The sequence below is a fragment of the Cavia porcellus genome, unplaced genomic scaffold, assembly GCF_034190915.1.
Source record: "Cavia porcellus strain 051 isolate PalLab524CR breed Dunkin Hartley unplaced genomic scaffold, mCavPor4.1 scaffold_16, whole genome shotgun sequence".
NCBI classification, from domain to species: domain Eukaryota; kingdom Metazoa; phylum Chordata; class Mammalia; order Rodentia; family Caviidae; genus Cavia; species Cavia porcellus.
The window spans coordinates 9,722,945-9,736,765 of NW_026947499.1; the positions used below are offsets into that span (position 1 = coordinate 9,722,945).

Below are 13,821 nucleotides of genomic sequence, written 5' to 3' on the forward strand. Positions count from 1 at the left end.
CAGCTGAGTCCTATCTTGTAGGGTTCCTTGAAAACACAATAGCTCCTAAGAGGTCCAGCACTGTTGTTTTGAAAGTTAAGTTTTGTTTGTATATTCTTACACTAACAGTAAATTCTACTTTAACATGTGAGTCAGGATTGCCAATAATGCAAAACCCACACATATCTGGAAATGAAATTATATCTTGTATTTTTATAGTCCATCTCTTAAACTCCTATACTTCTGGAAACACTGTAGAAATAGTTCTTAAAGTAGTAGGTTTCAACCTCCAGTTTTCCCATGATTTGTTAACCTGCTTATTAAAACTATTACTAATCAATCAAGTATTTTTAGATTATATCAGTCTGCTTAATGTGGAACAACATTTTTTTTTAATCTGTTAGATTATATGACTATGGGGAAATGCCTATCAGAAATTTATGTATTGAAATACACAGGAAGAATAGATTTTTTAAAAAGTTTATGTTACTTGAAGGGGCTGGGGATTTAGCTCAGCGGCATAAGCACCTGCCTTGCAAGCAGGTGGTTGTGAATTCGATCCCCGGTACCGATAAAAATGAAAAAGCAAAAAAAAAAAAAAAGTTTATGTTACTTGTTTCTTTTTGTTGTTGCTTTGTTTTTGCAACAGGGTCTTGCCATGTAGTTCATGCTGGCTTTGAACTTACACAGTATATAGTCCAGGCTACCCTCAAACTTACAGCGATTCTCCTGCCTCAGCCTTCTGAGTGCGAGGATTATAGGTATGTACTACCATGCCCAGCCTTGTTACGTGTATTTATATAAGAAAGAACAAGTAGAAGCTGAACAGCAGGTATCGCTGATCAAACAAATGAAAAGATTATATCTTGTGTGTCAGTGCACCTGTGCATGTATCAAAAAATGTTTCAATTTGAGAATTAGAAAACTGGATATTTCATTTTTTTTATTTAAAAAAAATAGTGTTCTCCCATTATTGATTCTTGATTTGTTGTTCCACTAAGTCACTTTACCTAATTTTTGCTCTACCTGTTTTGGTTATACATAGCAAAATACCTTAAAATCTTTGCTACTTTCCAGAATATATAATTTAAAGAGGTTTATACTTACATAAACTATAAAATGAAAATCTAGCTGGAAATCCTTTCACTGTTATTGCTATAAATTTTTAAATGGGTTTATGATGACAGTATAATTTTTTTTTGCTAGATGTTAATGAAATATTTTATTATTTGTACCAGAAATTAAGTATTATTATTTGAGGATAAATGATATATGTGAGATCTTACGGTACTATATGATTTCTTTCTGAATCAGGGCATTTCTCCATTTTCAGATATTACTACAGTGTACCCTGTATTTTAGAAGTTTTATGCTGTAAATATTTGATAATATAAAATTATTTTTATGTAAGATAAAAGATGTAGACTCTTAGTTAATCTTAAAATACACAGGAGGATGAATAAATGGACAGGCAATTAATTGGTAGACAGACTTTTTCTCTTCTGAATTTATAATGCCAAACACAACCAAGAAATGAACATCAAAAACCAAATCCAAGCAATTCCAGACATTATAAAAACGAAGAAGTAAGCTAGGAATAGTGGTATGTGCCTGTAATCCCAGGACTTGAGAGATTAAGGCAGGAGGATCACCATGAGTTTGAGGGCAGCCTGGGCTACACTGTGAGTTCAAAAGCCATCCCGAACTACATAGTGAGACTTTGTCTCAAACAAAAAACAAAAAAACAGCTGGGTGTGGTGGCGCACTCCTATAATCCCAGCACTTGGGAAGCTGAGGCAGAAGAATCACTGCAAGTATGAGACCAGCCTTTGGGCTACAAAGCCAGCCCAGGGCTAGCCTGGACTGCAATTTTGAGACCCTGTCTCAAAAAGACAACAAACAAACAAAAGCCCATTTTATTTTCTTGATGAAATGGTAACTAGATAACTGATTAATCAGAGCTTGAAAAATCTGTTTCTATCCTACATTTTGTTATTACATTGAAGCAGTTGGGAAGAACTGAATTTTGTTCCCTTCCATATTTTCACATTGAAATAAGATAATTTTTCTTAAAGATAATTTCATGTAACACGTCTATTTCTTAGGAAAAGTAGTTGGTAGAGAAGAACTGTATTTATAGGCAGATATAAGATGTCAAAACATTTCTTATGAACAAAGGATATTGGGGACAGCCAAAGGCTGTCCACATACAGTTTTTCTTGAATTAAAAGGGAAAAAGTTCATGGACAAAGAAGGATTGAACTGAGAAATGGTACCCTGAATACTAAAGGAAGAAAAAAGTAGCAACAGAGAACTCTGCCTTCTTCAGAGATCCCTAGAGAATCCCCCTCCCCTCCCCCCAAACCCCTTCAGAATGTTGGGTTTCAAAGAATGAACAGATTAACAAATATTAGGAGTTCTGTGATCTGGGGAGAATAAAGGATAATTTGCCTACATTAAACTACCTGTGAATCACACAGGTCTTCTATCTGAGTCATCAAAGAAATTTAGCCAAGAAAAATTGCTGTTGAAATTTCCTATACTATAGATACTACTGAAGGCCGAGAGAGAAGCAAGAAGAGAAACAGCCCGAAGGCCCCAAGATTCAGAGTTGGACAGCAACCACCATGAAGGAACCAGCATAGATCTGTAGATAATACCCTAGTCTCTCAAAGTCACTTGTCAGAGAGCAATTGCTGATAGGTATAGACTTGTGTTATCTAGGTAGGACCATGTTGGTGGCAGCATCGCTGAGAGACTACCACCATTCTACTTTCTTTACAGAAAAGGCAAGTGGCTTTGGAAGAAGCTAAGATGAAGTTTCAGGTTTGGTATGCCCCAAAGTGGATATGGAGGCTAAGGCCAGTACCAAGACCTTCATGTTTTGTGTTAAGGACCTTCATGCTGTTGGCAATGCTTCTACCCAGCATGTATTGTTTAGAATTAGTCCATTACTCTTCCTACGAAATAGTCATTCCCGAGAGCCTGACAGTCAAGGGAAGCCAAGACCCGGGGGGAAGGACATCTTATATGCTACTTATACAAGGCCACAAGCAGCTGATCCACCTGAAGGTAAAGAGAGACTATTTCGTGGATGATTTTCCAGTCTATTCTTACCACAATGGCAACGTACGGCAAGAAACACCCTCCATCGCACGCGACTGTCACTATGAAGGCTACATAGAAGGAGCGTCGAGTTCTTTTGTGTCTGTCAGTGCCTGTTCAGGTCTCAGGGGCATCCTGATTAAGGAGAACACATCCTATGGCATTGAGCCCATACTCTCCTCCCAGCGGTTTGAGCATGTGTTATACACCATGGCACGTCAAGCTCCAGTCTCCTGCAGAGCCTCTGCCAAAGACAGCCAGGCGGTGTCCACCAGCTGGCAGCAAGGCAGCAGGAAGCCTCACAGTGTACAGGCACTGTCCTCCTACCTGTGGGTGCACACCAAGTACGTGGAGATGTTTGTCGTGGTCAACAACCAGCGGTTCCAGATGTGGGGCAGCGATGTCAACGAGACAGTGCAGAGAGTGGTGGACATCATTGCCCTGGCCAACATCTTTACTCGAGGAATAAACACAGAGGTGGTACTGGCTGGGGTGGAGGTCTGGACCGAGGGGGACCTGATAGAGGTCCCAGTGGACCTGCGAGTTACACTCAGGAACTTCAATCGCTGGAGACAAGACAAGCTCTTGCCTCGTGTGAGGCACGACGTTGCCCACATGATCGTTGGGCATCACCCTGGAGAGACCTCAGGTCAGGCATTTCTGAATGGAGCCTGTTCAAGTGGTTTTGCAGCGGCTGTCGAAGCTTTCCACCACGAAGATGCCCTCCTGTCTGCAGCGCTCCTGGTGCACGAGCTAGGGCACAACCTGGGTATTCGGCATGACCACTCGGCCTGCGTCTGTAGAGATAAGCACTCCTGTCTCATGCAGGAAAATATCACTGAAGAAAGTGGCTTCAGCAACTGCAGCTCTGACTACTTCTACCATTTCCTTCATGAACACAGAGGGGCCTGCCTATTTAACAAGCCGTGGCACAAAGCTCGCAGGCGCAGGGCTGCCACGTGTGGAAATGGTGTGGTGGAGGACCAGGAGCAGTGTGACTGTGGTTCTGCTTGTGACAAAGACCCATGCTGTGAACCAACATGTATACTGAAGAAGGATGCAGAGTGTAGTCATGGACTCTGCTGCAACAACTGTAATTTTAAAAAGGAGGGGGACATATGTCGTTTTGCTTATGATGAATGTGACCTCTCAGAATACTGTGATGGTACTTCTGCAGAATGTCCTCAAGACAGCTACAAAGAAGATGGCACACTGTGTCGTAGAACTTACTTTTGCTTTGGGGGTCAGTGTAAGGACCCTGACAGACAGTGCATGAGGCTATTTGGGTATCCTGCAAGGTCTGCCCCAGAGGACTGTTACATGTCAGTAAACCATGAAGGGAACCGGTTCGGACACTGTGGCCTTCCCAGTAAGGCTAATCCAGAATACATTCGTTGTAGTGGTGATGATGTATTTTGCGGGAAACTTGTATGCACAGATGTTAAAGTCCTGCCACTACTGTTGTTGGATTACACACTGATCCAGCGCCCACATGAAGATGACTGGTGCTGGAGCCTGGATACTTACAACACCATTGGTTACGTGGAAAATGGCAGACACTGTGCCCCAGATAAATTATGCATTGATTATATCTGCCGTGAATATTCTGTGTCCCACCAAGAGTGTGATACAGAGTTACTGTGTCATGGGAATGGAGTATGCAATAATTTAAAACACTGCCATTGTGATGACGGATTTGCACCCCCTTACTGTGTACGTCCAGGATATGGGGGCAGTATGGACAGTGGTCCTATTGTTAAGTCACCTGAGAAAAAAATAAGTACAAGTACCCCTTATTTTGCTAATTGGCCTAGAAACTTGAACATCAAAGTGGTAATGCTCGTAATCCCTTCATTACTTATTGCTTTACTGTGTTGTCTACTTCTAATGGGTCTTCTTTGGTCTGATGTAGAGATGGAGGCATCAGAGGATTCAGATTCATCAGAATCATCAGAATCATCAGATTCTTCAGAAATCTCATTAGAGGTATCAGTTGAGACCTCACAACTCAAAAAACCACCACCCAAAAAAGGACTCAAAGGGGCCCTGCCACTGGAAGCAGCACTGCCACCCAAAGAGGCTCTGCCACCTCCACCATTACCACCACTCAAGGCCCCGCCACCTCCACCATTACCACCACCCAAGGCCCCGCCACCATCACCACCATTACCATCACCCAAGGCCCCACCACCATCACCATTACCACCACCCAAGGCCCCACCATCACCACCATTACCACCACCCAAGGCCCCGCCACCATCACCACCATTACCACCACCCAAGGCCCCGCCACCATCACCACCATTACCACCACCCAAGGCCCCGCCACCATCACCACCATTACTACCACCCAAGGCCCCACCACCATCACCATTACCACCACCCAAGGCCCCGCCACCACCACCATTACCACCACCCAAGGCCCCACCACCCAAGGCCCTGCCACCACCACCACCATTACCACCACTCAAGGCCCCACCACCTCTACCATTACCACCACCCAAGGCCCCATCACCCAAGGCCCCATCACCTTCACCACTACCACCACCCAAGGCCCCACCACCTAAGGCCCCGCCACCACCACCATTACCACCACCCAAGGCTCCACCACCCGAGGGCCCGCCATCACCACCGTTACCACCACCCAAGGCCCCGCCACCACCACCATTACCACGACCTAAGGCTCCACCACCTGAGGGCCCGCCATCACCACCGTTACCACCACCCAAGGCCCCACCACCCGAGGCCCCGCCACCTCCACCATTACCACCACCCAAGGCCCCGCCACCATCACCATTACCACCACCAGAGGGCCCGCCACCTCCACTACTCAAGACCCCACCACCTCCACCACCCAAGGCCCCGCCACCTTCACCACCCAAGACCCCGCCAGCTCCACCTGAGTCCCCCCCACCACCAACATTGGCTCTACACCCAAAGCTGCAGGAAAGCCTGCACCAAAAGAAGCAGCAAGTGAAGGGCAATCAAAAGAAGAAGCAAGTGAAGAGCATGAAAACCCAGAGGTAGTATTTTAATGGAGAATGAAGCCAGTACACTACAACACCTTAGAGAACCAAATGTGAACTAACAATTGCAGTGGCTTTGACTGAACTATATCTTACTAATGGAGGAGAGACATTATCCCATTTTAAATATACATTGAAATATATAACAATAAAATTGGCTATATTTTCATATATGAGGTCATACATAAAATACTCTGTATTTTTGCCTTTTTACTTTTCATGAAACTATTTTATTTAAGCTCTTTTCATGGATCACTGCTATCAATGTTTTATATCAACAGGGCCAATTTTGAGTCACCTGAAACTGAGCTTCAGAGTATGCCATCTTCCATCCTTACTGACATAATGTTTTATCTGTGCCTGTACCGCTATAACTGGGTTACTCATCCCAATCATAATTGTTTTATTACCAATGTTACTCGTGACTTGAATACACTATTTTGCTCTGTCAGTTTCTGTTTATGAAGTATTGGTAATTTTTTAATAATTAAAAGTTTTTTTTCCTTTCCCCAGGTAAGGCAACATTCCAGACTCCAAGGAGCCTAGTACCTGAGGTTCCTTTATTTTGAGCTTCTCTGTAAGGGGTCAGATCTATCCATGGGTAGGTATCTAACACACCAGTGTGAGTGCCTGGGGGAAGGCAGCTAACCTAGGCAGGAAACCCTTGGCATAGCGTTGAGTTCATATTTGAAGTATTCATTTTATTTTCTGTTAATATTTTTTATTGAATTTGATATTCTATAGGAATATCTATGTTTAACAGAACTGTGATGCAGTGGTTACTAAAGCAAACACAGAGCAATCATTCTATTAGAGTATAATATTACGCTTTTTGTGGCATGTTAAATATTTTACATTTAAAGTCTTAATCTTCCCAAGTTCTCTGTGAAAACTCCAACTTGTATATGAGAAAAGACAGGCAAAAGAGCCAGCTGGGTGTGGCACATGCCTGCAATCCCAGCACTCAAGAGGCAAGCCAGAAATCACTGTGAGTTCAAGGCCAGCCTGAGATACATTTTTAATTGCCCAGAATATAACCTCTTTCTTAGTGGCTATTGAAACCAAAGCCCTTCAAGTAGACACTGACTTTTACCAAGAAACTTCTGCATTGTGTAGCAAACAAGGATTAAAGTATCTTTAAAGTATGCACTTAATTATAGAAGCAGTGAGTCCTTAGCAATTCTTGTGATTTGCCGAGCAAGAGCTGTTGGGAACTTTAGTCAGCAGTTGAAGTGGTAATGGCAAAAACAACCTGGAATCTGGGTATTTTGAGCAAAACCAAAAGGATTTTCTGATAGAGCAAATGTACAGTTGTGACAGAAAAGGAGGATTCTAGGGCTCTGCACTCTTGTAGCAGCCATTTACCAAGATGGGGGTGAGTGTGGAAAGCACAAGCGTTGAACATGTTTATATACTCACTGTGACATCTGCTGGGCCCCCAAGGGGTATGTCCTCTGGGCAGTGAGATACCTGGGTCAGGAGTTTTGGAGATGAGTCTGCAGGGGTATATATTTGAGAGCTTTCTATGCATAGTTGATATATCAAGCAAGGGGGCTGGTATTACTGCTTAGAGAACAAGCACGACTGGAGAAGGGATCGGAGGACTGGATGAAGCCTTGGTTCTGAGATGTTCTGTGTGTATATGTTACTAAGATTCTGGAAGGAGGTCAGAGGGGACATATTCAGTAAGACAAGTATACTAGCAAAAGAGAGCTCTGTCCAAGAAAACCTAGAGACAAAAGTGTTTCTAAAAGGGTTTTACACTACAGATCATTTCACTGGCAGATTCTCATTGTCCATCTTCAACACATATCCAGAATGTGATCTGTGGCCAGCATCTTCAGCCCTCCAGAATAGCGCAGGTCATTGTCAGTTCCCTCCCAGACAATTGCATAAATCATTGACTTGTTTCTGCTTTCACCCCGACTCCCTTAAAAGCCTCTTCTCTACTCTGCAGGTAGAGAGATTCTTTTAAAATGTAATTCAGATCACTGGTGAACTCACTAGTATTCAGAGAAATGCAAATTCTATCACTGCATATTCACAGCTCTGGAAACATGTAAGACTCACAATACCCAGTGTTGTTGAGAATATATTGTGCTAGAGATCCCTATCCTACTTTGAAACTAAATTGGTGCATCATTTTGAAATACAGTTTGTTATATTCTAGTCAAATTTACACTTTGCCTATCTCATTACCTGGCATTCTATTTCTAAATGTGTGTCCTAGAATACATGCATGTCTATTATGGACATTACTGACACTGTTTATATTATTCCCTAAAATAAAAGGGTAGGATAGTAGAATCATTAGTGAATTGTAAGATACACAAAAATACTGCTGTGGAACAATGGAAAGAAATGTACTATGGCTTTGCACAATAACATGGAGTATAAGGGAAAAAATAACATGGAGGAAAATTGAAATCAAATAAAAGAAGCCACATGCTGGGTGTGATGGCACATACCTGTAATCCCAGGACTCAGGAGACTGAGGGAGGAGGATCGCCATGAGTTGAAGACCAGCCTGGGCTACAAAATGCATTCAAGGCCAGCTATAACTGCAGAGTGAAACCTTGTCTCAATAAGACAATGAATAAATATGTAAACAAATGAAGCCATATATAAGTTTATAATTATATAAATTATAAAAGTCTAAAGACAGGTAAAATGAAATTACATGCTATAAATTGTGTATTGTGTATCTGGGCTTCAGATGCACCTGTCCTTTAAGACCTGGCTAAAGTCCTAGTTCTTTCCCACAGTTGTAGGAGTGTAGTTTCTAGCAGGCTCCACCCCTGAAAACATCTGCACTCACTCTGGGGGAACTAAGAAAGGTCTCCTTTTTTAATCTACTGAGACTGTGGCTGTTGATGCTAAAAGCCCAGCATCACCTGTGCCTGTCCCTTGGAACTGGAGAAAGTCTCAAGTGTGTCACAGCTCCAAAAACAAAGCTATCAGGGACTCAGACCTCAGCGTGACCTGTGATCACTTTGCACAACTTGGAAAGTCCTCTCCTCAGGCTCAGCCTCCAGATTGCTGCTGCTCATCCAAAGAGCCCTGGAACTCCCCAGTCTGTACCTAGAGTCCCTGGGGAAGGTTCCATCTGCATCCTGAAGCTCCAGGATCATGACTACCAATGTGATAAACCTTGGTCCCATCAGAACTTGCTCTGTGTGATCTAGCAACATCCTTGTCCTGCAACTCTGGGACTGCAGATAACAAAGTCACAAGCTCTTTTGCCACCTGCATTTGACCAACAGGGCATAGGGGAGATCTGCACATGGTACACCTCCAGGAGTCTAATACCAGTGCCATTAGCCCAAATGTTAACTGCAGGCCAGGGGAACCTAGAGCAGGTCTTCATGGCCTACAGAATTGGAACCCTAGAAGCTGGTGCAAAAAGCCCTGGTTGTTATTTGTTCTTGTACCTTAGGAGCTAGAGAAGGCACCACAGGGGTTCCATGGGTCTAGGAAAGTGGCTGAGAGTACCACAAGCCCCAGCATCACCCACGAGCACCTCATGGGACTTAGGGAAAGTATCCTCTGTGTTCCACAACCTCGAGTCAATGGCTACTGGTGCCATAGGTCCCAGTATCATCTATGCTCATCCAGCAGAACCTGGAGAAGATTCCATCCCCTACTGTGGCTCCAGAACTATGGCTGCTGGTGTAACAGGCCTGGATACCTCCTGCATTCATTTTTTGCCCCAAGGAAGGTCTCCTTCACCTTTTATGGCTTAGAGTCTGTGGTTATTTATGGCTTAGAGTCCATGGTTATTGTCTTAGTTATTTTATGATCGTCACTGAGACAAAATACCTGAAGCCCAAAGTTGGGAAAGGAAAGGTTTATTTCTTACAGTTTTTGGAGGTTTCAGTCCACACTCAGTTGGCTCCAAGGCAGGCGGGCATGGCTGGACCACCGTTCATGGCAGCTGCAAATGGCAAGCTCGAACCAGCAAAGAGAAAGACACCCCTTCTTCCTGCCATTACATCACATCCTGGCTCCACCCCTATGTGGGTGGAGCACTGACATCAATCCAAGCACTATACAATGAACCATCACAAATGAACAATGCAAACTCATGAGGCCTGGGGGACACAAACATAAACCATGACATTCCACCCCTGGCCCCCAGGACTCATGTACATCCTTTATACAAAAGACATTTAGTCCACCTCCAAGAGTTGCCAAAGTCCTAACAGCTTCAACATTGCTGAAAAGTCCAAGTCCCAAGTCTCCTCCAAGATCTATGGCAAACTCTTAACTGTAAGCCCCTGTACAAAAGAAACAAGGTTAAACATTTCTGAAATGCAAAGGCACAAGACAAACATTTCCATTCTCCAAAAGTTACAAATAGGAGAATAGAAAGCATTCGAAACAAAGCAATTCCAACATCCAGCAGGGCAAACATTAAGTCCTAGAGTTCTACACTCAGCATCTGAAGCAATCTGGTTGCCAGTTCCAAAAGGGTGATTCCACCCCCAGGGCACTTCCAGTGATTTCAACTCCCATAGCTTTTCTCTTAAATCCTCTCTGCTCGCTTTTTGCAGCTTTCCTTGGATCATCCACGTTCCTGGCTTTTCCAAACTTCTGGGGTCTCGACTGCACCTTCAGCTTCACCCTTAAATCTTCACAAATTGCCCTCTCAGGGGCACACTGCATGGTCAGCTGGGCCCTTTGCAATTGAGGTGGAAGCCTTCTTACCCTCAGAATTTGTGCATTTTCCTTGCACCTAAAATCAGCACCTTGTGGATGCCGCCAAGGTTTGCTGCTAGCTGAAGCAGTAGCCAGGCATTTCTCTCTCTTGGCTGTAGGGGTCAGTTGCCTGGATTGCAGGGCTCTGTTTACCTGATTGTGATGAAAAGCTTCTCTGTGTTGCCGCCATTGTGGAACCTCACGTGGCCTCTGTCGCCATTCTGGAACATGGCACTCTGCAGCTTTTCCCTCTGAGTAAATACTTTCACCTTTGCGGTGAGTCTGCACAGGGTGGGGACCTGCTTCCTGGGATGCCCTGGGGCCATCTTTCTTAACTGTCTGTTTCTCCTCAGGAATCAAAATCTCAACTCTGTCTTTACAATCCACACCTTCCCTGGAATTTTCCTTCAGGCCAAACTCACACCATTGGAAATTATCTTGCTGGGCTCTTTGCTCTTGATTGGAAACATAAAGCTCGCTAAAAGCCGCCGACAATAGCCATGCCACAGCCTCAACATTTGATTGCTTTTTAATTTCTCTTTCAAGATTAATCAGTCCATTGCCCTTTGTCTCAGTCTCAGGCAAAGTCTCTGGGCAGGAGCAAATTCAGACAAACTTTCTGCCAAGCCATAACACACATCATGTGGAGTTCAATGACCAATGCAGTCCTTCTCCCTAGCTGAAACCTCACAAGCCTGGTCTTTACCATGAGGCTTTCTATCAGCCTTCTGATCTCTGGAGCTCTGACCAGAATCTCCTCTACAGAACAGCCTAAGCTTCTCCAGCTCTATGCATCCAGGCGACATATCCAAACCTTTCCAAACTCTGCCCACAAGCCACTTCCAAAGCCTCTTGAAAAATATGGCCAGGTATAGTCACAGCAAACGACCCCACTCTCGGTACCAAATTTCTGTCTTAGTTATTTTATGATCGTCACTGAGACAAAATACCTGAAGCCCAAAGTTGGGAAAGGAAAGGTTTATTTCTTACAGTTTTTGGAGGTTTCAGTCCACACAGTTGGCTCCAAGGCAGGCGGGCATGGCTGGACCACCGTTCATGGCAGCTGCAAATGGCAAGCTCGAACCAGCAAAGAGAAAGACACCCCTTCTTCCTGCCATTACATCACATCCTGGCTCCACCCCTATGTGGGTGGAGCACTGACACCATCAATCCAAGCACTATACAATGAACCATCACAAATGAACAATGCAAACTCACGAGGCCTGGGGGACACAAACATAAACCATGACAGTTATTGATGGCACAACCCTTTGTGTTACCTGTGCTTGCTACAACAGACCTGGGATAGTTCTCTCCACATCTTGCACCATCAAGATTGTGGCAGCTGTGATCGTAAGACCTAGTACTACTAGTATCCCACTGTGTGGAGCCTAAGCTTAAAATAAAATTTAAAAGGCTGAGGATATAGTTCAGAGGCAGAGCAGTTGCATAGGATGTGTGTAGCCCTGGGTTCAATTCCCAGGATTGAAAAAAACCATAAATCTCGGAGCTGTGGGTTTGATCCCCAAAATGCCCTCCCACCAAATGAGCACTTCAATAACAGACTAAAAAGAAAAATGAACTTAAGAACAGGTCTTTTGAATTAATCCAGTCACATGCACACAAAATTGAGAAGAAAAATAAGCAGGACACATGAGGAAAGAGAAAGAAGGGAAAGGAAGAGGAGGGAAGGAGAAAGAAAAGAAAGAGAAAGGGAGGCAGGAGGGAAGGAAGATGAATGAGGAAAGTCTACAAGATTTAGAGGCTACTGTTAAACACTTGTGGGGAATTTGAGAAAGTGAAGAAAAGGGTAAGAGCCCTGAAAACCTGGTTTGTGAAAAAAGTCACAACCCTTTTGAGTCTATAAAGTCATATGGCTTTCTAGATACGAAAGGCTCAAAACACCCCAACGAGTCTAGCATACACAAGGCACTGGGTACAATACCTAGCACCCCCCACCACCAAAAAAATCCCAACTAGATTCAGCCAAAATAAACCACTACCAAGGCACATCATTGTTAAAATGTCAAATGTGCAAGACAGAATTCTAAAACTAGCATGCACACACAAAAAGTGTTAAGTCAAATATAAAGGAATGCCCATTTAGACTTACAGCAGAAACCATACAGGCCAGAAGAGAATGGAATGATACATTCAAAGTCCTGAGAGAAAAAGAAAACTATCAACCATGAGTGCTGCACTCAGTAAAATTATTCTTCAAACGTGAGAAGCAGAAACTGCGCAAATTCATCATGACCAGGCCAGTCCTATAAGGCATAGTCAAGACAATACTGCACTAGATATGAAAGGATTATCCACCATCATGAAAACACATTAATGTACACAAAATGAACCTAAATTAGTAAAAGGAGAGAAATAATAAAGATCAAACTAGAAAGTAATAAAATGAAAAATAAAATAAAACAAAAAGATCAATGAAACAGTTTTGGGTTTTTATGTTTCTTTTTGTTTTTGTTTTTTTTGGTATTGGGTCTCAAACTCACGTCCTCACACTTGCCAGGCAGACGTTTATGCCACTGAACTAAATCCCTGGCCCCAGAGCTGGTTTTTTGAAAGGATATACAAAACTGACAAACTTAGCTAACCAAGAAAAAAGAAGACCCAAATAAATAATATATGTAAAAAGATATGCAACTGATATCACAAAAATATACAGTATGATAAAAAGTATTACTGTCAGCCGGGGATTTAGCTCAGCACCTCCCTGGCAAGTATAAGATTGTGAGTTTGATCCCCGGTACTAAAAAACAAAACAAAACAAAACAATTACAGCCAAATGTGGTGGCCACACCTGTGATCCCAGCACTCAGGAGGTTGAGGCAGGAGGATCAACATGAGTTCAAGGCCAGCCTGGAATACATAGTGAGTTCAAGGCCAGCCTGAACTACATAGGAAGTCCATGCTCTCAAAATAAATAAAAACTATTACAGTTTTATGGTAAGAAATGTGAAAACCTAGAATGCATTAATTTCTGAATATGTACAACTTACTA

At 43.3% G+C, this 13,821-nt stretch overlaps 2 protein-coding genes across 6 annotated transcripts in view; one reads left to right on the top strand and one right to left on the bottom strand.

Annotated features, from left to right (window-relative positions):
* The window catches only part of Tmem116 (transmembrane protein 116), a 136,572-nt gene that overhangs the window by 31,762 nt on the left and 90,989 nt on the right, over window positions 1–13,821 (bottom strand). The window contains exon 11 of one of the 5 annotated variants that reach the window (XM_063225661.1): window positions 9,943–10,387. The exons of the other annotated variants lie outside the window; for them this stretch is intronic. Within the exon in view, the coding sequence (XP_063081731.1) occupies window positions 10,361–10,387 (27 nt within the window). The 3' untranslated portion in view covers window positions 9,943–10,360. Of the gene's footprint in view, window positions 1–9,942; window positions 10,388–13,821 lie in introns of those variants that run through there. 5 annotated transcript variants of the gene reach the window in all.
* On the top strand, window positions 2,712–6,561 carry LOC134470626 (disintegrin and metalloproteinase domain-containing protein 1a-like). Its single transcript, XM_063225650.1, is given in 2 exon segments — window positions 2,712–2,740; window positions 2,742–6,561. Coding segments are annotated over 2 exon segments (3,399 nt in total). The 3' UTR covers window positions 6,112–6,561.